Source organism: Bos grunniens, chromosome 6 (assembly GCF_055505025.1).
Source record: "Bos grunniens cultivar Pamir isolate PY7600 chromosome 6, Bosgru_T2T1.0, whole genome shotgun sequence".
Taxonomy (NCBI): domain Eukaryota; kingdom Metazoa; phylum Chordata; class Mammalia; order Artiodactyla; family Bovidae; genus Bos; species Bos grunniens.
Window position 1 is genome coordinate 2,270,406 of NC_141170.1, and position 26,647 is coordinate 2,297,052.

The 26,647-nt window shown below is 56.9% G+C and overlaps 1 protein-coding gene across 17 annotated transcripts in view; it reads left to right on the forward strand.

The window, feature by feature from the left end:
* The window catches only part of RGS12 (regulator of G protein signaling 12), a 118,128-nt gene that overhangs the window by 13,211 nt on the left and 78,270 nt on the right, over positions 1–26,647 (forward strand). For 14 of the 17 annotated variants that reach the window (XR_015166052.1, XR_015166053.1, XR_015166049.1 and 11 more), the window contains exon 2: positions 11,088–13,031. The exons of 2 other annotated variants lie outside the window; for them this stretch is intronic. Coding sequence is in view for 10 of the 15 variants with exons in the window: in XM_086407365.1 (XP_086263491.1) it covers positions 11,178–13,031 (1,854 nt within the window). In the remaining 5 variants the exon portion in view is untranslated. Of the gene's footprint in view, positions 1–11,087; positions 13,032–17,903; positions 18,301–26,647 lie in introns of those variants that run through there. One more of the 17 variants, XM_086407378.1, reaches the window with a different exon arrangement.

Consider the following 26,647-nt stretch of genomic DNA (forward strand, 5'->3'; position numbering starts at 1 on the left):
CGGGCGCCAGGACTATGTCGTGCACAGAAGAGGCGGGGGCGGGTGAGCAGTTGGGACACCAGGGCCTGTGGGGGCGTCGGGCCGAAGGGCCGGGATGAGTTCAGAGGCAGCCTGGCGAGCTTGCTGGGGGCCCAGCCTTGCCCGCAGGAGGGGTGCGCGCGCGTGAGCCCGCAGCTCAGGGTCCCCTCTCTCCGCTGTGACCTGGACTCAGGCTAATGGATCTCAGCTTGGGGCTTCCTGTGTGCGTCACGTGTGAACGTCCGTCCCTGAACACTCCTCCACAGGTTCCCTGCCTGTGATCTGACACCTGGCGGCGTCCTCCCCCTGGATAGGAGCGTGTCAGCCTGCTTTGGCCCTTGAGCCTCAGGATACCCCTCAGGGTCCAGGTCAGGACTTGGAAGAGGCAGGTGACCTGAGCGGAGAGGGGCGCGTGGCCCTGGCCGCCTGCCTCGCCCCCGCGGCCCCCACGGCTCTCGCTTTGGATGTTTGCTGGGACCCTGGGGCGGGGGGCTCCATGAGGCCCACCTGGCTGGGCGGCTGGGCCAGCAGCCGTCGTTGGAGGTCTCAGGCTGGCTCGGGTGCCGGGGTGATGAGGTGCCGGTGTCTGGGGACAGGGAGTGAGGTGGGCTGCCACTTCGCTCTCTGGGGCCTGGGAACGTGCCCGAGTGGGCTTTCTCCGGGTTGCTCCTGTGTGGTGCCCACCCCTCCCTGCCCCTCCTTTCTGAGCTGGCGCTGGTCCAGACTGCTGTTGACGGACATGAAGGGGCAGCCCACCCCCTGCCCTGGCACCTGCTTTCCTGCAACCAGGGCGGGAGTCTTGCTGAGGCCTCACGCCCTCGCCAGTCCCCTTCCCAGCTCACGCAGTGTCTCCTGAGACCCCACAGCAGGGCGGGTTCCCGAGCCTTGGTGGGGCAGGACTGACCTGGGGCTGCAGAGAAGCCGCCTTCCTTTGTGTGCGACTGGGGGGTGGTTGTGGCTGAGGATGGGGCCCTTTTCAGTCAGCTGTTTTCCTCATGGCAAAGGTCGGATCTGTTCTTTGTAGAAAACTTAGCCTCTGTGGACTGGAGTCATTAAATCCTAACGCTGAGTGCTGCCGAGTCCTGGACGGTTCCCGGCTCTGTGCGGGCTCGCCATGCACGTCCTCCCACTCCAAGGGGCACAGGACCTGGACGCAGAGCCCTCCCGCTGCACCTGCACAGCTGCACACCCGGATGCCCGCACACCCGGACACCCGCACACCTGGACGCCCCCGCGCCCCCACACCCCCGCACCTGCATGCCCGCACACCCGGACGCCTGCACACCCGGACGCCCGCACACCTGCACATCCTCACACCCGCACATTCACACACCCGCACGGCCCCACACCCGCGCATTCACACACCCGCACACCCCCACACCCAGACGCCGGCACACCCGGACGCCCGCACACCCGAACGCCTGCACACCTAGACGCCCCCACACCTGCACATCCGCACACCTGCACATCCCCACACCCACATGTCCCCCACCTGCGGGTCCCCCCCTGCACGTCCCCACACCCACACACCCACACATCCCCAACCTGCACACCTGCACATCTGCACACCCACACACCCGCACATCCCACACCTGCACACCCGCACGTCCCCACACCAGCACAAAACCTGCCTTCTGGGCTAGTGCTGGGCCCTGTGGAGGGAGGGTGGTCTGGGAGGGACATTGCAGAGGGGAGAGTGCAGATAAGGCTGGTGTAGGGGTGAGGGGCCCAAGCCAGTTGTTGCCCTTGGGGAGCTGCGTGGGGTCCCCTGTTACCCACCAGGCCCTGTGGCTCCTCAGACGGTGGAAGACTTAGAGTGAGCCTGGCCTTCGCCTGCCCCCAGGAAAGGTGCTCTGGGGTCTCCATTGTGCGGGGCGTGGCTTGGCTGGCCCCAGCATCCAGCCCCACAGCCCAGGGCCCTGACGAGTGGCCTGCTGTGCTGTCTCAGCTGTTGGCACAGCCAGAAGGGGGGCCCCCAGGACGGCTCCCCCAGGACAGGCTCCCCCCCAAAATGGGTTCCCCAGGATGGGCTTCCCCTGGCTGAGCCTGGCAAAGGCCTCCTACGAGTCTGTGGGGCGGACGTGGGTGGGACGTGGGCAGAGACCTATCAGTAGAGCTATTTTAGCACCTCGGGCTTTCAGGGGAGGGGTGAAGCTCTGCACTCAGGAGATCCTGCCTGACCAGAGGGCCTTTTAAAAAGAGTCCTTCCTTCTTTGCTGCAGAGGCTGAGAAGTCCTTCGGGGTGGGGGTGGGGCGCCCGGCGGGTCCCAGCTGTGGCCGCCAGCCAGAGAGCGGAGGGTGGGTCTGGGGGCACTGCCCGCAGCACTCCTGTTGTCTGTCTGTCTGTCTGGTGGATTCAGTCTGTGCCTCTGCCAGGGTGTGTGTGGGCCCTGGGCCCAGCCCTGCTGAGAGGGGCCTCTGCTCCTGGCGGGGCCCCTCCTGACGGCTGGTGCAGGCGGCCGCAGACTCACATTCCTCCCCGTGCTTGACCGTCACACTCAAGCGGCCTTGCTGGACATCTGCCTTTTCTGACCACCCTCACTTTTTACAGCCGTCACAGGTTGAAGTCCTGGCGGGGGGTGTTGATAGCACAGCTATCACTAAGAGCCTCGGTGTGCCCCCGCCTGAACACCCACCGCGGCCTCCGCTTGCCTGCTGGCCCGCGTGCGGGGGCCTAGCACCTGGGGGGTGGGCTCTGCTGTCCTCAGACACCTGCTGGCAGGGTCTCGTCCTTCGCGCAAAACCTTTCTCTCTGAAGGTTTGGGGGGACTTTTTTACTTACCCTGCTTAGCGCTTAATGGGCCCTTTGAATGGGAAGGTTCTTGTCTGTCTGTAGATCTGGGAAATGGTCCATTAATTTTTGGACCAACTGGGCAAGCAGGTGTTATTGGGCAAACGTTGGCCACCACTAACGAACTCAGTCAGTCCCTCCACCCACCCACTCTCCACCCCTGCTCACCCATCCTCCGATCCCGGCTGGCCATCCACCTATGCATCCATCCCTCCCTCCCCCGTCCATCCCTCTATCCACACGTCCATTTATTCATCTGTCTCCCCGCCCACCCTCTCCTCCTCCGCCCGTTCCTCTGTCTGCCTTATTCTTCCACTTACGCTTCCATTCTGCCATCAGTCCCCCGATCCGTCCTTCCCCATCCATTCCCTCGTCCTCCCCAGCCGTCCATGCATCCCTGCATTCTCCCATCCACGTCCCCATTCCCCATCCGTCCTTCCCTCCACCCCTCCGCCCGTCCACCCGTAACTGGAGCGGTGTTCCCTGGCATGTGGTAACCAGCTGCTTGTGCAGAAGCAGCCTGTTGCAGACGTCCCTGGAGATGGGGCGTAACCTGTGGCTTGGCACTTGTGATGAACCGCCAATCTTGTCTCTGTCTGTGAGACCTGAGCACGGGGCCTGTGTTTCCTGACTTCGCGGGGGGCGGGGCTGAGGGCGTCTTTTCTTTCTTTTAACTACTATAGGATCCCTCTGCTATTTCTTCCAATTTCTTTCTCTCCTTTCCCACTCTTTTTTTTTTTTTTTTAAGTCAAATGAGGTCAAACATCCCACCAAAAGCTAAAGCCTGGCTTTGATTTCAGCTCCCTCTAAGGTTCTCCAGGGATAATTTTGTGTTTCCACGTAATCTACAATTTAAGTCATCCAACCCCAAACACACACTACACATTTGGGAAATCCTTCCAGGCTGCCTTACGGGCAGCCCAGTGACAGACGAGCAGAGAGGATTGTCGCTGAGTCCATCCCCAGCTTCCCTCCCCGGTCACCCCTGGGCGCGTCCTTCCGGCCTGTCCCTTTCCCACAGTGCCCCGCTCCGCTGTGGACGCGGCCCTGGGCTGTCCTCCCGCCCTGGGTTACTTGTGGATTTTTGCAGACTGCACGGTTGTTCCTTGTCTGTGATAACCTTTGCTTGAGGCTTCATCTTTTCTGTTTTGCTTTGCTTTTTGCAGGGCAAATTATTTATTTAGTCAAAGTATAGTTGATGTACAAAGTCATGTAAGTTACAGGTGTACAATATAGTGAGCCACGATTTTAAAGGTGGTGTTCCGTTCATAGTTATTATAAAATACTGGTTGTGCTCCCTGTGCTGCACGATGGATCCTTGTAGCTTGTTTTATACGCAATAGTCTGCACCTCCTAGTCCTCCGCCTCTCTTGCCCCTCCAACTCCTCTCCTCACTGGTAACCACTATTTTGTTCTCTGTGTCTGCTGCTTTTTTGTTATAATCACTGGTTATTGTATTTTTTAGATTCCACGTATAGTGATGTTATAATATAAATGGTATTCCACATGTAGGTGATAAGTATTTGTCTTTCTCTAACTTATTTCACTTACGTAATACCCTCCAAGTCATCCATGTCGTTGCAAATGGCAGGATTTCACTCTTTAATGACTGAGCAGTATTCCATTGCATGTATTCACCACATCTTCCTCATCTGTTTGTCTGTTGTTGGGCACATAGGTTGCTTCTGTGTTCTGGCTGTTGTAAACAGTGCTGCTATGAATGTCGGGGTGCATGTATCTTTTTGAGTTATTTTTTTTGGGGGGATTATATACCCAGGAGGGCTTCCCTGATAGCTCAGTTGATAAAGAATCTGCCTACAACGCAGGAGACCTCGATTCGATTCCTGGGTCAGGAAGATCCCCTGGAGAAGGGAAAGGCTACCCACTCCAGTGTTCTGGCCTGGAGAATTCCACGGACAGTCCGTGGGGTCACAAAGCGTCAGACACGACTGAGCCACTTTCCACTTCATATACCCAGGAGTGGGACTGTCCTCCACGGTGACCACACCAATTTACATTGTGACCAACAGGGTATGAGGGTTCCCTTTTCTCCACATCTTCGCCAACATTTGGTATTCATGTTCTTTTTTTATGATAGCCGTCTGACGGGTGTGAGGTGGTATCTCATTGTGGTTTTGATTTGCATTCCCGAGGGACTAGCAGCGTTGAGCATCTTTTCATGTGCCTGTTGGCCATCTGCACTTCTTCTTTGGAAAAATGTCTATTCAGGTCTTCCACCCACTTTTTTAATCAGATATTTTGTTGATGTTAAGTTGTAGTAGCTGTTTGTGTATTTTGGATATTAAGCCGTTACTGGTCGTATCGTTTCAAATGTTTTCTCCCATTCAGTAGGTTATCTTTTCATTTTGTCCATAGTTTCCTTTGCTGTGCAAAAGCTTCTAAATTTAATTAGGCTCCATTTGTTTATTTTTGCTTTTATTTCCTTTGCTAAGGAAATGAATTAAAAATATTGCTGTGATTTATGTCAAAGAGTGTTCTGCCTGTGTTTTCATGTGGGAGTGTTATGGTTTCTGGCCTTACATTTAGGGTTTTGATGCTTTTTGAGTTTATTTTTGTATGTGGTGTTAGAGAACGTTCTAATTTCATCCACTGAAGCTCTCCAGTTATCTCAGCCCTGCTGAAGGGATTCTTTTCTCCACTGTGTATTCTTTCCTCCTTTGCTGTGGATTAATTGGCCATAAGCGTGTGTGGCTGTTTCTGGGCTCACTGTTCTGCTCCGTTGATCTGTGTGTGTGTCAGCTTTTGTGCCAGGACCATGCTGTTTTGACTCCTGTAGCTTTGTAGCATAGTCTGCAGTCAGGGAGTGTGATTCCTCCAGCTCTGTTCTTCTTTCTCAAGATTGTTTTGGGTATTAAGGGTCTTGTGTGTTTCAATAGAAAATTTAAACTTGTTTTATTTCTGTGAAAAATGCCTTTGGCATTTTAGTAGGGATCGCATCGAAACGGCAGATTGCTTTGTGTGGCGTGGAGGTTTTCACAGTGTCCGTCCCCCAGTCTGTGAACGTGGTGTGTTTTCCGTCCGTCTGTGTCGTCTACCTCTTCTTTCAGTGGCGTCTGTAGCTTTCTGAGTGCAGGTCTTTCACGTCCTCGGGTAGGTTTGTTCACGACTATTTATTCCTTCTGATGTGATGGGAAATGTGATTGTTTCCTTAGTTTGTCTTTCCGATGGTTCGTTGTTAGTGAATAGAAATGCGGTAGGTTTCTGTCTATTGATCTTGTATCCTGCAGCTTTATCAGACTCACTGATGGGCTCTAGTGGTTTTCTGGTGGTGTCTTCAGAATTTCCTCAGTATAGTACTGTATCATCTGCAGAGTTTTACTCTTCCTTTCCAGTTTGGATTCCTTTTATTTCTTTTTCTTCTCTGATTGCTGTGGCTAGGACTTCCAAGACTGTGTTGAATAAAAGTGGTGAGAGTGGGCATCCTTGTCTTGCTCCTGGTCTTAGAGGGAATGCTTTCAGCTTTTCACCACTGAGTACCATCTTAGCTGTGAGTTTGTCATATGTGACCTTTATTATGTTGAGGTAGGTTCTCTCTATGTGTACTTCCTGGAGAGTTTTTTTTTTAATCATAAATGGATGTTGAATTTTGTCAGAAGCTTTTTCTGTATCTACTGAGATGATCATATTATTTTTATTCTTCAATTTGTTAATGTGGTCTATCACAATGATTTGCAGATACTGAAAAATCCTTGCATCCCTGGGATAAATCCCACCCGATCATGGTGTACTTTTAATATGTTGTGGATTCAGTTTGCTAATATTTTGTTGAGGATTTTTGCATCTGTATTCATCAGTGATATTGGCTTTTAATTTTTTATTCTTGTGATATATTTGGTTTTGGTATCAGGGTGGTACTGGTTCATAGAATGCATTCAGAAGTGTTCCTTCCTCTGCAGTTGAAAATGCATCTGTGTGAATCTCCACGTGTCCTGATCGGGGTCTCAGGAGTCTTTCTGGGAGCCCCCACTTGTGTTGGCCACCCCCCTTCCCCCCTGCTATGTGACTGAGCGAGTGGCGGGCCAGTCACGGAGAGGGGGTGGATTTGGGGAAGGGGGTTTGTTTTGACTGTTGAGTTTGTGGTGCCCTTGAGCTTGCCCAAGAGTTGCAGGTGGAGATCAGAAGGTGGGAGACCCTCTCTGGGGTGGGCGTGATTGCCGGGGGCAGGGAGAGAAGCCACGTGGAGGAGCCTGGGGGGACGCGCACGTGCGGAATCTGCTGAGTCTGCTGAGCAGCTGGGGGAGAGGACCCGGTGCGCCTGCTGGTCCAGGCCGTGTGGTCCTCGGTGGCTGGTGTGAGCGGTGTTCAGAGGCACCAAGGGCTGGGCCCCCAGTACGGATGAGCCCTTAAGAAGCTGCCTGGGGGAGCGGCAGCGTGGCTCTGGGGAAGGAGGCATTTACTCCTTCCGTGTTTAGAGAGGTTTGGGTATTTTCAGACCCCGGCAGGTGGTGTCCGTCCCCCTTACCCCGAGGTGGTGGGGACGGTGTCGAGGGTCCAGGGGAGATGCTGGCCTGAAGGAGAGGGGAGGGTGCGCACTCCTGGGGGAGGGCTGGTCGGGGTGGGGTGGGGTGGGGTGGTGGGGGCGGGGTGGGCTGGTGGGGTTTGTCTTCTCTGTAAAGTAAGAGACAGGCCACAGGGAGGGGAGAGCCGGGCCCCCGGGTGGGTTTGGGTGGTCGTGAATGGCTGGGGGAGACTGTCAGGGTTGACGGGGGTGCTGAGGGCCCTGGGGCTGTGAGTGTGACTTCGGAGAGGGGCGGAGAGCGTGGTGGACTGGAGTGGGCGCAGCAGGTGGGGCAGCGGGAGCAGCTGTGGGTAGGAGAGGCGGGGTGGCTGCGGGGGCCTGCAGTGGGGTCTCTGGGGTGCAGGATCAGCGTGAGGCCAGGGAGTAGCGTGTGGACATGTGTGACCTTGAGTGGGGCTGCTGGCGAGAGCAGAGGCACGGAGAAGGCCCAGGGTGGGGCATCAGGGGGACGAAGGTGCCGGGGACAAGGGACAGGGCCTGGGTGGCTGGGTGGGCATAGGGGCAGGGTCGTGTTTGGGTGACACGTGGCTGAGAGCTCGGGAAATGGGGTTGGCGCCTAGGAGAGCGTTCAGCAGGTGGTCAGGCCACGGGGTTACCCACACGGGGGCTTTGCATTCAGAGAGGAAGCGGGTCCTCAGGGAGAGGGGACAGGGATGGGGAGCCGGCAGCAGTGATCTGCAGGGAGCACAGTGGTGGGGGGGTGCCTCCCGGGTCGCCTGGGAGCTGCCGGCGGGGCTGCGGACACCCTCAGAAGCTGCTGCTATGGGGGCCTCTGGTTCCTCGACCCCTGCCCAGGGCTCTTCGCAGGAAGGGACCTTCCCTCCTAACAGTCCTATGTCTGGCCCCGTCCAGCACGTGGCAGGCTGCTGGTGACACCGATGAACAGGTGACGGGCCTTACTGACGCCGGCAGGCGTGGAAAGGGGCCCTTTCAGGGTGAAAGCTGGGCAAGGGCGCTGCTGGGTGGTGGCCTCGATGAGCGCAGCCGCCTGTGTTCTTCCAGGGCCCTGGGTGGTTCGGGCCCTGTGGCTGGGGGAGGCAGATGCGCTGGAGTGGCCGTGGAGCAGGGCTGGAATGGACTGGGGGATGAGGTGGCTGGGGCACAGGGCGGTCAGCGTGCATCTGGTATGTTTCCGGGGCTGTGTGTGTGTGTCCCCGAGGGGTGTCTGGGGAAGGCGGTGCCTGGTGGGTTTTGGTGTCAGCAGCCAGGGTGGTGGCTGGAGGCCCCTGCTGGGAAAGGGTGGCGCTGGGGGTGGGTTTGAAGTACAGGGGTCTGCTGGTGGTCTCCTCCCAGTACCGCTCTGCTTCCTCTCGGAAGCCCTTTGTGTGGGGAGCGGGGAAGCCCAGAGCAGCAGGTTCAAGCCCACCTCTGACGCTGAGTAGTTCTGCAGCTGAAGACAAGTTACTTCTTTGTGCCTCTGTTTCCTCATCTGCAAAATGGGAATAACAGTCACACCTGCATCACAGTGACATCTTACACACATGCCTGCCCAACTATGAAGCTCCCAGACAGCCCTGCCAGGAGCCCAGAATCAGCGTCTCTGGGGAAGCCTGCGTGGAGGAGGGGCTGCTCCCTCCTGGAGGCCCCCGGGGGCCCACCCCCCACCCCCCACCTTCCAGGCCAAGCGCTCTGCTCTCTGCTGCCCTCATCAAGGCCTCTCTCTGACTCCCACCTCCTGTTTCCCTCTGACGATGACCCTGTGGTCATGTCCTCCCTGACCCTGTGAATCCAGGGGGACCTCCCTCCCAGGACCCTTCCCCTCATCACATCTGCAGGGTCCCCTTGGCCTCGTGAGGTGACAGGCTCCAGGAGTCTGGACGTGGGTGGCTCTGGGGCGTGTTTCAGCCCACACCCCTTTAGGAGATCCGGTGGGAAGAGTGGAGGACAGTGCATGGCAGACTGATAAACACACCTTCAGTGATGGGCATTAATTCCAGTCATATTTGAATGGTTAATTTGGCATCACTCAGATATTAAATAATGTGGTGATTTAGGGCTTCCCTCATAGCTCAGTTGGTAAAAAATCCGCCTGCAATGCAGGTGACCCTGCTTTGATCCCTGGGTCGGGAAGCTCCACTGGAGAAGGGATAGGCTATTCACTTCAGTACTCTTGGGCTTCCCTTGTGGCTCAGCTGGTAAAGAATCCACCTGCAATGTGAGAGACCTGGGTTCGATCCCTGGGTTGGGAAGATCCCCCGGAGAAGGCAAAGGCTACCCGCTCCAGTATTCTGGCCTGGAGAATTCCATGGACTCTATAGTCCATGGGATCACAGAGTTGGACACAATTGAGCGACTTTCACTTCCACTTTAGAAATAAATTATTCTTTGTTCATCATAAAATAATTAAACATACATCCTGCAGACCATTGTTCTGTCATGCCTGAGGCTGCCCTTGTAGTCCTATGATAACATGCTCTCCCTTTTGTCCAGCTCTTGCACTTTTTTGGTGGGGAGCATCAGTTACTTTGTGTTAGGCTTCTGTTACTGGAAACTGTTTCCCAAGACCTGAGAATTTCTTCTGACAATGTTAAAACAATTGTTTAAAAAACATACACTCTTTAAAAAAACATGTTCTATTATATCTTGGATCTTCACAGTATAATTTACTCAGCGTGTTGCTTTTGGAAGTGAGCTTTAAAGGGTTTTGTGAGGAGAGGGGTCCTCCCAGCGGTCCTGACTGCCGTCCTCCGAGAGGCCCACGTGTGGGGCTGGCATCCAGGAGCTGGGGTGTCGGGAGGGCCCCCAGCACCCCCACGGATGGGGGCTCCCTGTGCCTCCATGCTCTGTCTGTGCTTACACCCTCCACCCTGGGGCTGGATTGAGTGTCTGCCCAGCAGAGGGGCCCGCAGGGCCGGCCCCCCAGTAAGAACCCTGGCTCTGAGTCTGTGACAAGCTTCCCTGGGCACACGTGTCTCTGGGGGTCCGTGTGTGTCCTCGGGACGGGGTTCTGGAAGCTGGGGCCCGTCTCCCCTGGACCCCACCCCCTCCCCCACTGGACCTTCTCCCATTGTTGGTTCTGCTTTGCAGCTTCTCGCTGTGATGGATTGGAGCCAAGAGGACCAATGTGCCCAGTCCTGCGCGTCCTCCTGCTGGAACCCGGGGTGGCCAACCCGGGTTTGTTCCTGGTGACAACCAGTCCTTTTCACTGTGCAGTCATCCCTGTGGGACAATTAAGTACAGATTCCCATGCTCTCCTTGCTTGTCTCGTCTGTTCCGCGGGGTGGCCTCCATCCTGCAGGACTTGTTTCAGGCTGGTGTGTTCTCTCCACACCACGCCTTGTTCAAAATCAGTTAGTGGAGAGAGGGTGGCGGATGTGAGAGAGAACCAGCAGACGGCCCTTCCTGGGGGCGGACTTGGTGTGGATAGCAGTGGTGATCGAAGCCAGGCTGGACTAGGGGTGGCCACTCCCCCTGGGGCTCTGCACTGCCCCCAGGGCGGGGTGGGGGCCCACTGGGGCCCTGGGGGTCCCAGGATGGGCCTCTCTGCGTCCAGACCCGAGGGGGCAGCTTCTGCTGGAGTCCTGTGTTCCTCACACTGTGAGTGGGGTGGGCCGAGGTGGGGGTCGGAAGGACAGAAGGCCTGCCCCTCAAGGGGGCCCCTTGGGCTACACAGCGACCGTGCCCCTCCTGCGCATTGACCCCGCGGTGGCTGCGCTGGGAGCTGTGCGTTCGAGTTTAAGCAAGCACACCGTACAGGGTACGATCTTCAACAACCAGCTCTCTCTTCTTCCTCCGCAGGGCACCCCTCCAAGGAGACCGGGCTGGCTGCTGGCAGCCTCGCGCCATGGGCCGGCCGGTGGGGTGAGCGATGCACCGGGCGCGGCGAACATGTTCCGAGCGGGGGACCCGGCGCCCCCGCGCCTGCGCAGCGTGGAGGTGGCCCGGGGCCGGGCTGGCTACGGCTTCACGCTCTCGGGCCAGGCGCCCTGCGTGCTCAGCTGCGTCCTCAGGGGCAGCCCCGCTGACCTCGTGGGCCTCCGCGCCGGCGACCAGATCCTGGCCGTCAACGAGATCAACGTGAAGAAAGCGTCCCATGAAGACGTGGTGAAGTTAATCGGGAAGTGCTCTGGGGTCCTGCACATGGTGATCGCGGAGGGCGGCGGCCACCTGGAGTCCTGCTCCAGTGACGAGGAGTTCGGCCTTTACGAAGGAAAAGGCTGGCTGAAGCCCAAGCTCGACTCTAAGGCTTTAGGAATAAACAGGGCAGAGAGAGTCGTTGAGGAAATGCAGTCAGGAGGGATTTTCAACATGATCTTTGAAAACCCTGGCCTTCGAGCCAGCAGTTCAGAGCCCCTGAAGCTGAAGCAGAGGTCGCTTTCAGAGTCGGCCGCTGGCCGGTGTGACCTTACACATGAGAGTGCAAGTCACCCGCACCCCAGCCTGCCTTCTAAGGAGGAGACGCCCAAAGCGGGGAACCACGGTTCTGCTTTCGGCGCGGGGCTGGAGGCTCCTGAGGACTTTGGGCTGGATGCAAGTATTCTCAACGTGGCCATGGTTGTGGGCTACCTGGGCTCCATCGAGCTGCCGTCTGCCGGCTGCAGCCTGGAGTCGGACAGCGTGCAGGCCATCCGGGGCTGCCTGCGGCGCCTGCGGGCCGAGCAGAAGATCCACTCGCTGGTGACCATGAAGGTCATGCACGACTGCGTGCAGCTGTGCACGGACAAGGCCGCCGTGTTGGCCCGCTACCCGGCCGAGAGGCTGGCCTTCAGCGCCGTGTGCCCAGACGACAGGAGGTTTTTCGGGCTGGTGACCATGCAGGCGGGCGACGACGGGAGCCTGGCGCAGGAGGAGGACGGCACCCTGCGCACGTCCTGCCACGTGTTCATGGTGGACCCCGACCTGTTCAGCCACAAGATCCACCAGGGCATCGCCCGGCGTTTCGGGTTTGAGTGCACGGCTGACCCCGACACCAACGGCTGCCTGGAGTTCCCCGCGTCCTCGCTGCCCGTGCTGCAGTTCATCTCCGTGCTCTACCGGGACATGGGCGAGCTGATCGAGGGTGTGCGGGCCCGGGCCTTCGCTGACGGGGACGCCGATGCCCACCAGAACACCAGCACCAGCAGCAACAGCGACAGCGGCATCGGGAACTTCAGCCCCGAGGACAGGAGCAGCCGCGTGCTCGTGGTGGATCTGGGCGCCGCCTCCAGCAGGCACGGCCCCGGCGGCGGCGCCTGGGAGGGCACGGGTGGGAGGGGCCCCCAGCCCTGGACTGCCCCCTGGAATGGGGCCTTCTGTCTCGACCCTGAGGGGGCCCCGTTTGAGGCTGCCCCACAGGCTGACAGGTGCCGGGACCTCGGTAAGCACCTGGGGCCCGCTCCGCACGCGGAGGGCCCCCCCGGCCCCCTGAGGTGTCCGGTCCCGCCCTCCCGGAGGGGCGCTGTGGGCCCCGGCGGCAGCTCCAGCCAGCGGTGGCTCCCAGTGCACGTGCTGCGGCAGTGGCAGTGTGGGCACGTCAGCGACCAGGAGTCTTACACTGACTCCACGGATGGCTGGTCCAGCGTCAACTGTGGGACGCTGCCCCCGCCCATGAGCAAGATTCCCGCTGACCGCTACCGCGTGGAGGGCAGCCCAGCCCAGCCCCCGCCCAGCACCCAGCGCAGGGACTGGGCCAGGAAGGCCCTTGGCGTGCAGAACATCTTCGGCCCCCATCGAAGTGTTAGGAAGACCAAGGAAGACAAGAAGGTGAGCCTGGAGGCAGGGTCGGGGAGGCGAGCGTGGTTCCTGACTCGGTCAGTTACTGATGGACGCCGGCACTTGCGTGGCCCGCTTCCTCCCACCCGGCCCGGGTGCCTCTGGAGGCCTCATGGCACCTCCCTTGGGTTCACTGGGGCTCTGGGTGGGGCCCAGGTGGGCGTCAGGTGGGACAGGCGGCAGTGGAGGGGCAGTGAGCTCCCGGTCAGGGTGAGGCCCTCCTCCCCGCTTCCCATCCTTTCCTACTGCGGTGGGTGCCATGGGGGCAGGTTCTGGACGCTCAGCCTGCTCCCTTCAGGACAGGGAGCTTCCCCACAGCGTTTCCTCCACGCAGGAGGTGCTGCTACGAGAAGCAGCAGCTGAAGCCGCCGCAGACAGCTCGGGGAGGCTTGGACTGTGCGCGTGATACCTTCAGTTCAGTTCCGTTCAGTTGCTCAGTCCTGCCCGACTCTTTGCAACCCCATGGACTGTAGCCCGCCATGCTCCTCTGTCCATGAGATTTCTTAGGCAAGGATACTGGAGTGGGCTACTGTTTCCTCCTCCAGGGGTCTTCCCAACCCAGGGATCGAACCTGCCAAAGTTGGCAGGAGGGTTCTGTACCATCTGAGCCAGACCGGGCCCAGCAGGTGCTGGCAGGAGGGCGGGACGCGGGGCCCGCAGGTGCTGGAGGGAGGGCGAGACGTGGGGTGCGGCCGGAACAAGGGGGCTGGCTCGCCGCTCAGCTGGTTTGAGAGGAACTCTTCTCAGAGGACCTTTGTGGTTTGAAGTGCCTCTTCTGCGTTTGTTCACACCTTTGTTCCCAGAAGCTGAAAATCCCGGGAAGGTGCTGGTGGGTCAGGTGGGGTCAGAGTAGAGGAGGGGGTCAAGACCTGACCCCTTCCCAGGTCTGACATGAAACACTTGAAAGAAAGCTTCCAGACAGAGGGTTTGGAAGTCCCTCAGGGTTTTCCCTCCCTTGACGCCCGGGTGGCCCTGTGCTGTGTCTGAGTGCAGACCCGTGCCTTTATAAACACGGCTGTGATCACAGGGCCTGAGCACATCGCCACAGTGGCCGGGCTCGGGGGTTCTGCCCTCGAGGGCCCCTCCCCCAGCTCCAGGGTCTGAGCTGCCTGGCTGGGGCCGCCTTCCCACCCACTCCCGCTGGGCCACCTGCGGCATGGACGGGTGGACGGCAGCTTTCGCCTGGGCGTCCCCGTTGGGTCGGGGAGGGGCTGGGGAGGAGAGGCCCCGGAAAGTGGCCGAAGCGTTACCTGAAGTATGGGCATTGGCCCTCTCTCTGAGTGCGTCCCCCACGAGGGGTTCCTCTCCACTGCCGCTGTGCCGGGGAGCCGTCACACTGACAGGAGCGTAGGGTGGACGGCAGTTGCCTCACGTCTGTCTGCTTGGTGGGAAGTGCCCGTCGGCCCCGTCCAGCTCCACGCGGTCTCAGCTCCTCGGGGGCAGAGGTCTGACCTCAGGGACCCTGAGACGGTGGTGCTGTGCTCGTCCAGGCAGGTGACTGGTCCTGCAGGGGCTAAGGACTTGTCTGAGGCCAGCCGTCAGGATGAAGCAGGTTCATGATTCAAACCTTGGGCTTCTTTCTATTTTTCAAAAGACTGTCTTTTGGAGCCGTTTTAGGTTTATAATGAAACGGAGGGGAAGGCACGGCGTTTCCTCTGTCCTCAAAGGTGCACAGCCTCCCCGCCGTCCTGTTCCCCACCAGGGGGACCTGGTCACCATCAGCAGACCTGGACCCCACAGTTTCTCCTAGGGTCACTCTGTGGTGTGTGTTCTGTGGGCTTGCACAAGTGTATGAGGACGTGTCTTCACCACTGTGGGTCATGCAGAGTGGTTTCCACTGCCTTGAATCCCCTCCGTGCTCTGCCTGCCCCTCCCTCCCTCTGTCAGCTCCGGCCATTACTCAGGCTTTCTGCGGTCTGCACTGTCCCGCTCTTGGAGAATGCCAGCTTAGCACCGGCACGTAGCTTTTTCAGAGTGGCTTCTCTCACTCGGTGACGTGCCTTTAAGCAGAAGCCTTGTCTTTCTGGCATGCCAGCTCATTTTCCTGTGGCACCAACAATATTCCATTGTCTGGAGGCATCACAGTTTGTTTATCTGTTCCCCTCCTGAAGGACACTGTGGTTGCTTCCAGGTTCTGGCAGCTCTGAATAAAGCTGATCTAGACACCTGTGTGCAGGTTTCTGTGTGGGTGTAAGTTTTTGACTCCTGTGGGTCAGCTCCAAGGGAGTGAGGTTGCTGAATTGCAGGCTCAGGGTGTGTTCTGCTTTGTAAGAAAGTATCTTCCAAAGTGGCTGCACCATTTTGCATTTCTGCCAGCAAGGAAGAAGGTTTCTGTCGCTTCAGTTCTGGCCCTGATTGCGTGTCGGAGTTGAGCGTTTTTGCCCTTCTGACACTTGTGCAGTGGTGTCTCGTTGTTCTAACTTGCATCTCCCTGATGACATGTGATGTTGAATGTCTTTTCCTGTACTTACTTGCCATCTGGGTATCTTTGGTGAGGTGTCTGTTAAGATCTTTGGCGCATTTTTTATCAGATTGTTTGGCCACACTGCACGGCACATCTCTCTCGACCAGGGATCAGACCCAGGCCCTCTGCACAGGAAGCGTGGAGTCTAAACCGCTGGGCTGCCAGGGGAGCCCTGAGTCTTGGATTGTTTGTTTTCTTACCGTTGAGTTTTAAGGGCTGTTTGTTTGTTTTGGATAATGGTCCTTCATTATATGTGTCTTTTGCAAATATTTATTCCCATTCTCTGAGTTGTCTTCATTCTCTTGATACCCTGTTTCACAGAGTAAAAGTTCTTTATTTTGATGAAGTCCAGCAGCTTGTCAATTCTTTCTTTGACGGATCGTGTCTTTGGTGCTGTGCCAGACACATCACTGAACCCACGGTCATCTAGGTTTTCTCCTGTGCTATCTTCTAGGGGTTTTGGGGTTGTTTGTTTTACACCGACGTCTGTGATCCACTTGGAGTTAGTTTTCTGAGGGTGTGAGGTCTGTGTCTAGATTCAGTTTTTGGCTGTGGACGCCTTGTTGCAGCATCCTTTGTAGAAAAGACTCTCGTTGTTCTCTTGTGTTATCTTGGACCCTTTGTCAGGGACAGTGGTCTGCACTTAGGAGGGTCTTGGACTTCTTTTTAATGTTCTTTCACCTTGAACAAAAATGTAGTGAAAAGGAAGGTGTTGGCTATTGCTGCTTACACTGTAACAAAAGAACAAAGCCCTTGGCGTGGAAGGGATGTCTCCAGAGCTGGGGAGTGGCGACGAAGCGCTCACTATTTGCAGTCTGCTTTATCTCCTTATTTGACCTGAATGGGGATGCTGTGAGCTCATCATCCTACTGATAAGGAGAGTAGGGTCTATGTACATCCAGTGACTTACCAATAGTCAGGTGGCATTCATCTTGCGATGTGACGGACACACAATTTATCTAAGTAGTAATAAATTGTAGTTAGTAGTACAGTAATAAATACGTAGTAATAGATTGTACGTTACTGCAGCTCCAGTCTCTGGAAGTGTGTCCATTGCTCTTTGCTAAGTGGGTTCTCCTCATTTTAGCATAGCCTAACCCCACAGCCCCGGCTGGAGTGGCAAAAGCTTCCAGGGTCCTAAGCTGGGGCTCCTGGTGTCCCTCCTGGCCTGGCCTGAGCTGGCGTGAGGCTTGTCTGCATCAGCAGAGGACAGGCCAGGAAGGGATGGAGGCCGGAAGTGCCAGAAATGCCAAGAGGAAGAGGCGTTAGGCGTGGGAGGGGGAGATGCCAGATAGGGCGGCAGGCCGGGTGGGTGGTGTCCGGAATTGCTGTCAGCTCGTCTCCACGGAGACTGTGGCTTCAGTGCCTTACTCTGTGCAGAATCAGGCTGCATCTTCAGGGTCCGGCCAGGAGACAGAAAACACGCCTGCGATTTGAACAGAGAGAAGTTCTCAGGAAGAACCAGACGAGAGTTGGCTCACCGCCAGGGGAGCGCGAATGGAACCCTGCGGAGGAAGCAGCGGAGGGGGCAAGGGCAGAGACTCAGAGCCCAGGGGGCGGGCCTGTGGGGCGGCGGGCTGGGGGGCGGCACTGGCTGCTGGGGAGCAGGCTGCCCTGGGCAATGGCCCTGGGAGAATGTGGCCACGTTGGCACCGCGGGAACCAGCACGGCCCTGCAGGCAGAGTGCTGTCCACACGACCCAGCTCCAGCGTCCGATGCGGGCGAAGAAGGTGCTGAGTGCTCAGTGCTGAGAGGGAGAGCCCAGGACGCCGGCCCCGCCCCGCCTCTGTGCCCGCTGCTGCCCTCCCCCCAACTCCGTCCCCACACAGAGTCCTTGTGTTTGCTGATGTTCGTGAAGTGGCTTTTCCGAGCAAATTTGGTCCAGGGCCTTCTTCGTTGTATGTGTCCTTGAGGCCTCGGCGTGTTTCACGTAGATGTGAGCAGCTGACCGCGCAGAGGTTCTCCCGCGTGCCTGGAGCTGGTCAGTCTCGGTCTTCACAAAGGGGCCTGGTGTGCGTGGAGCCTCCGTCACTCAGCCGGGCACCTGTCACCTGCCTGGGCCTTCGCTCCTGACAGGCGGGCTCTGCTCTACTAGCACAGCCCTGGGAGGGCACAGCTCTCCAGGGCCCCGAGGAGCTCTGCATGCCCCAGAGGACTTCTCACCAGCTTCTTTTCAGCCATCTCTGCCGATCGTGCCCCTGAACGGGTAGCCTGTGACCAGTGAGGGCAAGCAGGCCTGACCCCAGGCTAGGAGGGGCCCCCGAGGGGTGCGCGCTCTGGCTCTCTCTCCCCTCCACCCTTGGGTGCTCATGATTGCCTCCATGTCATGCTCAACAGCTCTTTGTGTTAAATGTTCCCATTGGAACTCCTGGCACACAGCCTTTCTATTCTGTCTGCAGGAAGGAAGCCAGCTGTTAGCAGGACTCTTCTCACCGCCTTTGGTCAGCAGTCGGTCCCCAAGTCCTGTCACCTCTGAGTCCAGATGGTCCTCTCTTCATTATGCTGCTTTACCTGGGCTTTGTTGCCGTCTCCTCGTCCTGTGTGCGCTGGCTCAGTCCAGATCTCAGCTTTCTGGGACCCTTTCTGCTGTGAAGCCTGCAGGGAAAGCGTTTTCTGACTCTTGCCCGTGCAGGCGGACACCTCTCAGGCGTCCTGAGGCCAGTGTCTGAGGTCAGCTGCCCCAGAGAGGCTCGGGTAATGCAGGAGGGGAGGCTTTCAAGGGTGAGTCATTTCCAAACTGGCAGCAGTGGTCGTCACCAAAATACGATTGAATAAAACGTGCTTGTTGACAATGGAGTGAAGACTGATGTATTTTCACACGGTAGGCTACATGCGCTCATTTACAAGTGATGGATCTCAGTCTGTTACACAGGACTTCACGTGGCGTGGCCTGAACTGTGGGGCTGTGCTCTCCGCTGGTCGGCCTGGGTGGGCTGCCCAGGGCCGGCGTGGAGGCTCCCCCTTCATTAGGAGCCGTGTTCCCAGTTGTGTTGTTTCCATGGTCTCACGTGTGCCTGTGCTTGAACTTGAGGTTGAAGACAGCTGCTCCGCAGGGGTGAGACAGCGGCTGTCCACATTCCAGCCTGCAGGAGGACGGAGTAGGGGGCGGGAGGGGTCTGCAGGAGTGGGGGGCGGGGGGGATGCAGGAGTGGGGGGCGGGGGGTCTGCGGGAGTGGGGGGCGGGGGGATGCAGGAGTGGGGGGCGGGAGGGGGGTCTGCAGGAGTGGGGGGCGGGGTCTGCAGGAGTGGGGGGTGGGGGCGGTCTGCAGGGGTGGGGGGCGGGGGGGATGCAGGGGTGGGGGGCGGGGTCTGCAGGAGTGGGGGCGGGGGGGGGTGGAGGCCAGGCAGAAGCTGCGGGGACCCTCTTGGTGCCCCTCATGGGCCCGGCCTCGTCACGTGGCTGCCCCTGCTGCAGGGGAGGCGGGTGTGCAGCCAGGTGGGAGGTGGGTGGGCGGAGCGCCACCGTGGGGACAGCCCGCACGGTGCAGGGAGCGGGAAAGCCGGGCACGTGCATGTTTAACATGGTCCCGCTTTTGTGTAAAGCATTTCAATACCCCCCAAGTAAACGTATGCATTTCAAAGCACACACATATTTATGTGTAAAACATAGAAGAAATGGAAGGGAGACACTTAGTCCTGGTCACCCAGGGCGGCAGGGGAAAACTGGTAGGGTCCCGGACGCTGGAATTTTATTTTTTTGTTGTTTCGATTTTGTATTGTGGGAATTTGAACATGTTTTACTTAACTAAAAAGAACACATTTGAAGAAAAAACTTAAAATTATTTTAGTAATTCTTTATTTATTAAGAGCAGAGTGAGGATTGGTGCTGGAAGCAGTATCAGTACTTCTGTGGCTTTGCTAAGGACAGGCTCATGCGTCCTCCCGTGAGGACAGTATGGGATTCAACAGACTGACCTCTCTTCTAGTACAATGAGAGGAAGTTTTAAAATAGACTGTAAAAAAAACAAAGTCTAGAGAATACTGAAAAGGCTGGGCGAGGCCCCCGAGATTTAACTGCCTCTAAAAAGAGCGGCTTTGATCTCCCCTCCTTGTAAACAGTGCCCTTGCTCAGCGTCGCCTGGCTCTCTAAGAGTCAGTGGTCGAACGATGGGGAGAGTCAGCTGGTCTGGGAGATAACAGGGCCCGCCCCGCCCTGCCCCGCCCGCCGGCCGGTGGAGGTACCCTGCTCCGGGAAGGACGCGGGGACGCAGGGACAGGACGTGGGGATGCGGGCACTCAGGGACGGGACGCAGGGACTCCGGGACGGGATGTGGGGATGGCATGCCGCGGGGACAGGACGCGGGGACATGGTGGAGGGGGATGGGACATCGGGCCCCTCGGCTTTCTGCGCTCGCTCATCCCGCACGAGGCGGTCCTTCCGACCTCATGCACCCCGTGCTCCCCACTCCGGCGGGGAGAAGTGCTCGGCCCCTCCTGGACCCGGCGGGGCAGGGCTTCCAGAGGAGTTGGACGCAGTGTGGAGCACAGAGACGGGAGGACACCCAGGTGGAGCAGACAGGCAGCAAGGGAGCCCTCACATAGCAGGGCCGCCGCCTCCTGTTCTTCGGCTTTAGACAGTTGCCAGGAAAAGGGAGGGTGTTCCCAGCTAAGTGGCCACCACGATCCTGCCAGAATCAGAAGGGTTTGAAGTTCTTGAATCCCGTATTGATTAGTTTTGCTGTTTCTTAAGCTTTAAAAAGCCTCTTGATGAAAGAGGAGAGTGGAAAAGTTGGCTTAAAACTCAACATTCAGAAAACGAAGATCATGGCATCTGGTCCCATCACTTCATGGGAAATAGATGGGGAAACAGTGGAAACGGTAGCAGACTGTATTTTTCTGGGCTCCAAAATCACTGCAGATGGTGATTACAGCCATGAAATGAAAAGATGCTTACTCCTTGGAAGGAAAGTTATGACCAACCTAGACAGCATATTAAAAAGCAGAGATATTACTTTGCCAACAAAGGTCCGTCTAGTCAAGGCTATGGTTTTTCCAGTGGTCATGTATGGATGTGAGAGTTGGACTGTGAAGAAAGCTGAGCGCCGAAGAATTGATGCTTTTGAACTGTGGTGTTGGAGAAGACTCTTGAGAGTCCCTTGGACTGCAAAGAGATCCAACCAGTCCATTCTGAAGGAGGCCAGTCCTGGGTATTCACTGGAAGGGCCGATGCTAAAGCTGAAACTCCAATACTTTGGCCACCTCATGGGAAGAGTTGACTCATTGGAAAAGACTCTGATGCTGGGTGGGATTGGGGGCAGGAGGAGAAGGGGACAACAGAGGATGAGATGGCTGGATGGCATCACCGACTCGATGCACACGAGTTTGAGTGAACTCCGGGAGTTGGTGATGGACAGGGAGGCCTGGCGTGCTGCGATTCATGGGGTCGTGAAGAGTTGGACACGACTGAGCGACTGAACTGAACTGAAGCTTTAAGTGGCTTTATAACACAGTGTCTGTAACTTGTTCTCTAATACTGCTATCACTTCAGAGAGTTAGCCTTATTATCTTCACCTGCAGTTCATCATGTTAGCTATAAAATTACCCATTGTGTGAGTATTCCACTACCACGCGTGCACACACACACACACACACTCACACACACACACACACACACACACTCACACACTCACCCACACACACACCCACACACACACACACAGTCACCCACACACACAGTCACCCCCCCCCCACACACACACACACTCACACACACACACACACACACACACACACACTCACACACACACACACACACACACACACACACTCACACACACACACACACTCACACACTCACTCACATACACACCCACCCCCACACACACACACTCACACACACACACCCACACACACACACCCACACACTCACACACACACTCACACACACACTCACACACACACACACACACACACTCTCTCTCTCTCACACACACACACTCACACACACACACTCACACTCACACACACACACACACACACACAGCCATTAACAGAATGACAGACGATGCTTTGGTGAACATTCTTGCACACCAGGTGTGCATATGAAGGCAATTCTCAGGGTCTGTCCAGAGAATGGAAGGCTGCTTTGTGGCTTTGCAGTAGGGCCGAGTGGGAAGCTTTTGGTCTCTGTGTTCCTTCGTGTCGACAGTAGACGGGTCTCTGGGGCCGGCGCAGATGGAATCACTGATGGACAGTCCTGCCAGTGTTGTGTCCCGGTGCCCAGTCCTTGCCCTGGAGCGGTGAGAACCGTATCCGGTGTCACCCTGCACGCCCCCAGTCGGGTCCAGGAGCTCAGCAAGGCCTCAGCACACAGAAGCGTGCTGTTTTCCCAACAGCCCTGCGCCTGCTCCTCTCAGAGCTCAGACTGCCCCGCACGCTTGCCACACTTGCCTTTGTGAGGCTCCTCCACGTTCTGTCAACCTGTTCGGGTACAGTGGCATCTCGCTGTGGTTTCACTTTGTGTTCCCTTGATCACAAAGATGATTTCCTCTTTTTCGAGGGGCCTGCTGAAAACTTGGCCCATGTTGCTGTTGGGCTGTCTTCTCTGATTGGTAGGAGTTACAGATTCTGGTTGTTACCCTCTGCCAATTACGTACAGTCCCTGAGTGCTCTCCCAGTGTTCCACATGCCGTGTCACCAACAGAAGTTCCTGACTTTGATGTTCTCCAGCTTCTCAGCCTTTCTCTTGCACTTTTGATTTAACACGTTGACTACTATCCTGAGCTCTGAAAGATTTTCTCCTTTTTTCCCCTAACATTTTATGGAGGGGTGACAAGTTAATTCTTCCCTCTGTGTGGACAGCTGGCTGGAGCACTGAATCCACGCTGTCAGGGGCCCACCCGTGCCCTGTGCCGTGGGCCACGTGTCCACATACGTGTGGGCCTCGGTTCTCTGACCTCCACTGTCAGTACCTCAACCACACTTTACTTTCAGAGCTGTAGCTTTGTATCTAATGTGCCTTATCTGATCTTGGTGTTGCTTGAGCCTTACTCTTCTATATAGATTTCATAATCTGCTAATAAATCCTCCAAAAAAAAATTGCTATTGATTGTTTTATTGGGACAGCATATCCAGGATGAAATATCCTATATCCTGTCCTATCCATGAAAGTGGTATCTCTCGTCATTTAGATTTTCTTTATTTTCTTTCAGTAAAGTCTTGCACTTACCTTCATAAACATTGTTGACTATATTTATTGTTAGATTATTTGACCAGACTTATTTCTAGATACCTTGTATGCTGTGCTACTGTTATTAATGGCACATACGGAGAAGTCGCGCCTGTCGTCGTGTGATATTTAAAAGTGCAGCGCATTTGCTGCTTTCTGCGTGCAGCTGCCTTGCCAGGGTTACTTCTGTTCCTGCTTGCGAGTACTTGTCATCATGAATGGGTGTTGAATTTTAGTCTTTCTTTTTTGGTTCTTTTGCACTCATTGAGACAGTCAAATGGGCTTCCTCATTTAAAATGCTGACGTGGTATATTATAGCGATAGAGTTTAAATACTGAGCGCAGCGTGCGTTCCTGAGATAAGCCTCGCTTGGGCTTGTCTTTATCACCGCGGGCTCTGGCTGCTGGTGCTCCTGTAGGATTCCGTGTCTGCGCTTTAGAGTGAGACCGTCTTGTAGTTTTTCCTCCTCTCGTTGTTTAGTTTTGGTGTCAAGTTTATTCTAACCTCACAAAGTCATAAAACCAATGGTGGCATTTTTCCCCCTTTCTTTTTTCCCGCCCCCCCTTTCTTTTTGGCATATTGAATCTTTTATTTAAAAACCTCTGTTAGAGGTGAAACTGTTCTGTCTGTTATGCATAGCTACACAAGCCTTCTCTGAGTCAGCATTTTCTGCCTTTAATAAACTTTTCCATTTTTCATGTTTTAGGGTTGTTACTGTGAGTGGCAGGTGGTTGGATGTTTGCCCCAATGCAGTTTGATGTTCCGAGACTCAGGAGTAAGATTGGAATAAATGAGATCGCTGCCGTGTGTGGTCTTGGCTCCGTGGCGTTGCCCTGTGCTGTCTGAGTCTTTTTCCTCAGCTTCCCCTTCCGCCTGGTCTCTGTCTCTCCTCGGCTTCCCCTTCCGCCTGGTCTCTGTCTCTCCTCGGCTTCCCCTTCCGCCTGGTCTCTGTCTCTCCTCAGCTTCCCCTTCCGCCTGGTCTCTGTCTCTCCTCGGCTTCCCCTTCCCGCCTGGTCTCTGCCTTTCCTCGGCTTCCCCTTCCGCCTGGTCTCTGTTTTGTTTCCAGGCTGTTGTTGGCTTCCTTGCTTTCTTCATCGCCTCCTTTATCAGCTGGAAGTTCTGCCCACGCTGTGTTTCTGTCTTTTGAACAAGTGTCTCTTGTCACTCTTGATGACTGCCTGTCTCTTAGACATTATTGAATAAACAAAGCATATTCCTTAATTTTCTGTCTTGATTTGACTGTCGTTTTGTATACATTCTAGCTATTGCTTCTTGACCCGCAAGCAGGTTTCTCAGGAGACAGGTGAGAGGGTCAGGTATTCCCATCTCTAAGAATTTTCTACAGGTAGACCCTGGTGCTGGGAAAGGTTGAAGGCGAAAGGAGAGGCGGTGGCAGGAGAATGAGATGGAGAGGTTAGATGGCATCACCAACTCAATGGACATGAGTTTGAGCAAAGTCCTTGAGAGAGTGTAGGACAGGGGAGCCTGGTGTGTTGCAGTCCACGGGGTCGCAAAGAGTTGGACACGACTGAGCGACTGAACAACAAGAAACACACTTGCTCTTTTCTTTCTTGAGCAGGAGACCCAGTCTCGGCTTCTTTCTTGAGAAGGTGATTTGCAGTGAAGAGGGGCCCTTCCTCAGCTCTCACGCCACCCGAGTCACCTCTGCGTGCTTGTCCAGGGCCATGTTGCAAGTGGAATTCTTTTGGTTCTAAAGTTGATTGGATATTGGGCTTAGACTTCTTATGACGGCCGAATTTGTAGGAGCCCCATTCAGCTCTCGTCCCTCAGCCCCGGGGCCGCCTCCTGTGCCGGGCTCGGGGACGGGGTCTGCCCCCTCCCCCCGGGTCAGCTGGCTCGCTGCCGGCTCTGGCTGCAGCGGCTGGGGGCCTGCAGTGCTCCCCCGCTGCCCGTGTCCAGCGTGCGGTTCCTCGCCTCCCCGGGCCTCTCTGCCTGACATCAGCCGTCGCCCGTGGCCCCTGAGGGCCTGAGTCTGAGGCCAGGGTCCTGCCGCACCCACCCCATGTCTGCCCGCAGGCTCAGACAGCTCCTCTTCCTGTGCTGACCCGGCCTCCTGGCACCGTGCATCCCTTTTGCCCGCTCGGTTCTCTGCTGCCTGGCTGGCGGTTTTTTACAGGGATGCTCTGTGAGGCAGTCAGGGTGGCTTTGCTTTCTGACTGGACACTGCCTGATTCAGCAAGAGAGGTACGTCAGCTGGAAATCTCGCTCCTCGGGGTCTCCTGGGGAACCTTCAGCGGACCTGGCCTCTGCTGGAAGCTAGACGGCCCCGTGCGCTGGGGTTTGTTCCCCAAGTGCTCCCAGAGCGTCCACCGCGTGCCCGGCGCTGTTGAGCAGGGACCTGGCCCTACCCCCCCGGGGCTGCTGGCCTTGTGTCTCCACCCTTCAGTTGGGCGTTCCTGGCTCTGACCATCAAGACGAGAGGTGGGTTTGGCCCCCGCGGTCCCGAGCGGGCCCTTCTCTGCCTGTGGTTTCTCATCTGCAGCCCGAGGAGGCCGGATGAGCCAGCTCACTGTGTGGGCTACGGGAGGCCCCTCCGCGGGTGGCGGGTGGGCGGCGGCCAGGTTCTGCCTTCACCCCACCGGCTGGCTCCCTCTTCTGGGCCCCATCTAGGGGGATCGTGCTGAGGTCGCCAAACCTCAGCTGAGGCCGGGGTGGCCCTCGGCCTGTTGCAGGAAGGAGGACCCTTTCCAGGGCCTGAAACTGGGCTCTGTCTAACAATCGGAAATGAATTGTTGGAAGAGACACATCTGCTGACAAAGCAAGAGACTTTATTGGGAAAGGGCGCCCGGGTGGAGAGCAGGAGGGGAAGGGAGCCCAGGAGGACCGCTCTGCCGCACGGCTCGCAGCCTCGGGTTTATGGTGATGGGATTAGTTTCCGGGCGGTCTTTGGCCAGTGATTCTAAATCAGCCTCCCCTGGTGGCGCACGCATCACTCAGCCAAGATGGACGCTAGCAAGAGGGGTTCTGGGAAGTGGACGGACGCGCCGTGTCTTCTGTAGGCCTTTCCCGAGCTCTTCTTATTGGTGGTGGCTTATCAGTTCCGTACTCCTTGCCAGGAGGTCCTGTCATAAAACAACTCGTGCGAATGGTTACCGTGGGGCCTGGCCAGGGTGGGCGGTTCCAGTCAGTGTGCCTCCCCCAACAGCGTGTCTGCAGGTGTTCCCAAAGGGAGCACGGAGAGCAGAGGCCCTGCAGCCCCCGCTGGGGAGGTGGGCCTGCTGGGGGCCTGTGGTTCCAGGACCGCCTCCCCCAGGGGGGCTTGCTTATGGAAAACAAGGCTGAAGGAAGTTCTTGAAAGGGTGTGCCATACTGGGGGGGTGGTGCCCGGGGGTGGGGGGCGGCATGGGTCTGCAAAGGGGTCGCTGGATTCCAATACATCTCACACACAGACTCAGCTCGGGGCATATTTTTTGAAAATATTAGACAAATATTGCTCAAGAGTATGTCAGTAACTTGCTGGCAAGGCCCAGCAGTGAGGTGGAGTGCTGCTGGGGGTGGGAGAGGAAGGTGGCAGGGGAGGGGACACCTTTGGGACAAAGAGAAGAGCCCGTGAGAGCCCGTTAGTGTCACAGAGCCCCGCTGGGCCAGCCCGGGTGCCTGTGCCCTGGAGCAGAAGCGCAGTTGGGAGCACAGGCTCACCCCTGGTTGGTGGGTGGCGGAGGGTCTTGGAGACCAGGCCCCCGAGCACACTTGGGCCTCCGGGAGGCAGCGTGGTGGGTCCCAGGCCCGTCTGGGGACAAGGAGGTCTTCTGGGCAACTTGGCTCCTTAGAGGCCGAGCCCCGCCCCGCGCAGCCTCACTTCTTCACGGCTCCGCGGCTGCTCTTTTTCAGGGTGACAGTCCCGGACCCTTGGGGGTCTGGCTCTGGCTCGGCACCCTCACGGCCCGCTTCCCTGTCCCCCGCTGCCCTGAGGCCCATGCCCAGGAGTTCCGTGGGCATCGCATTGCCCAGGGA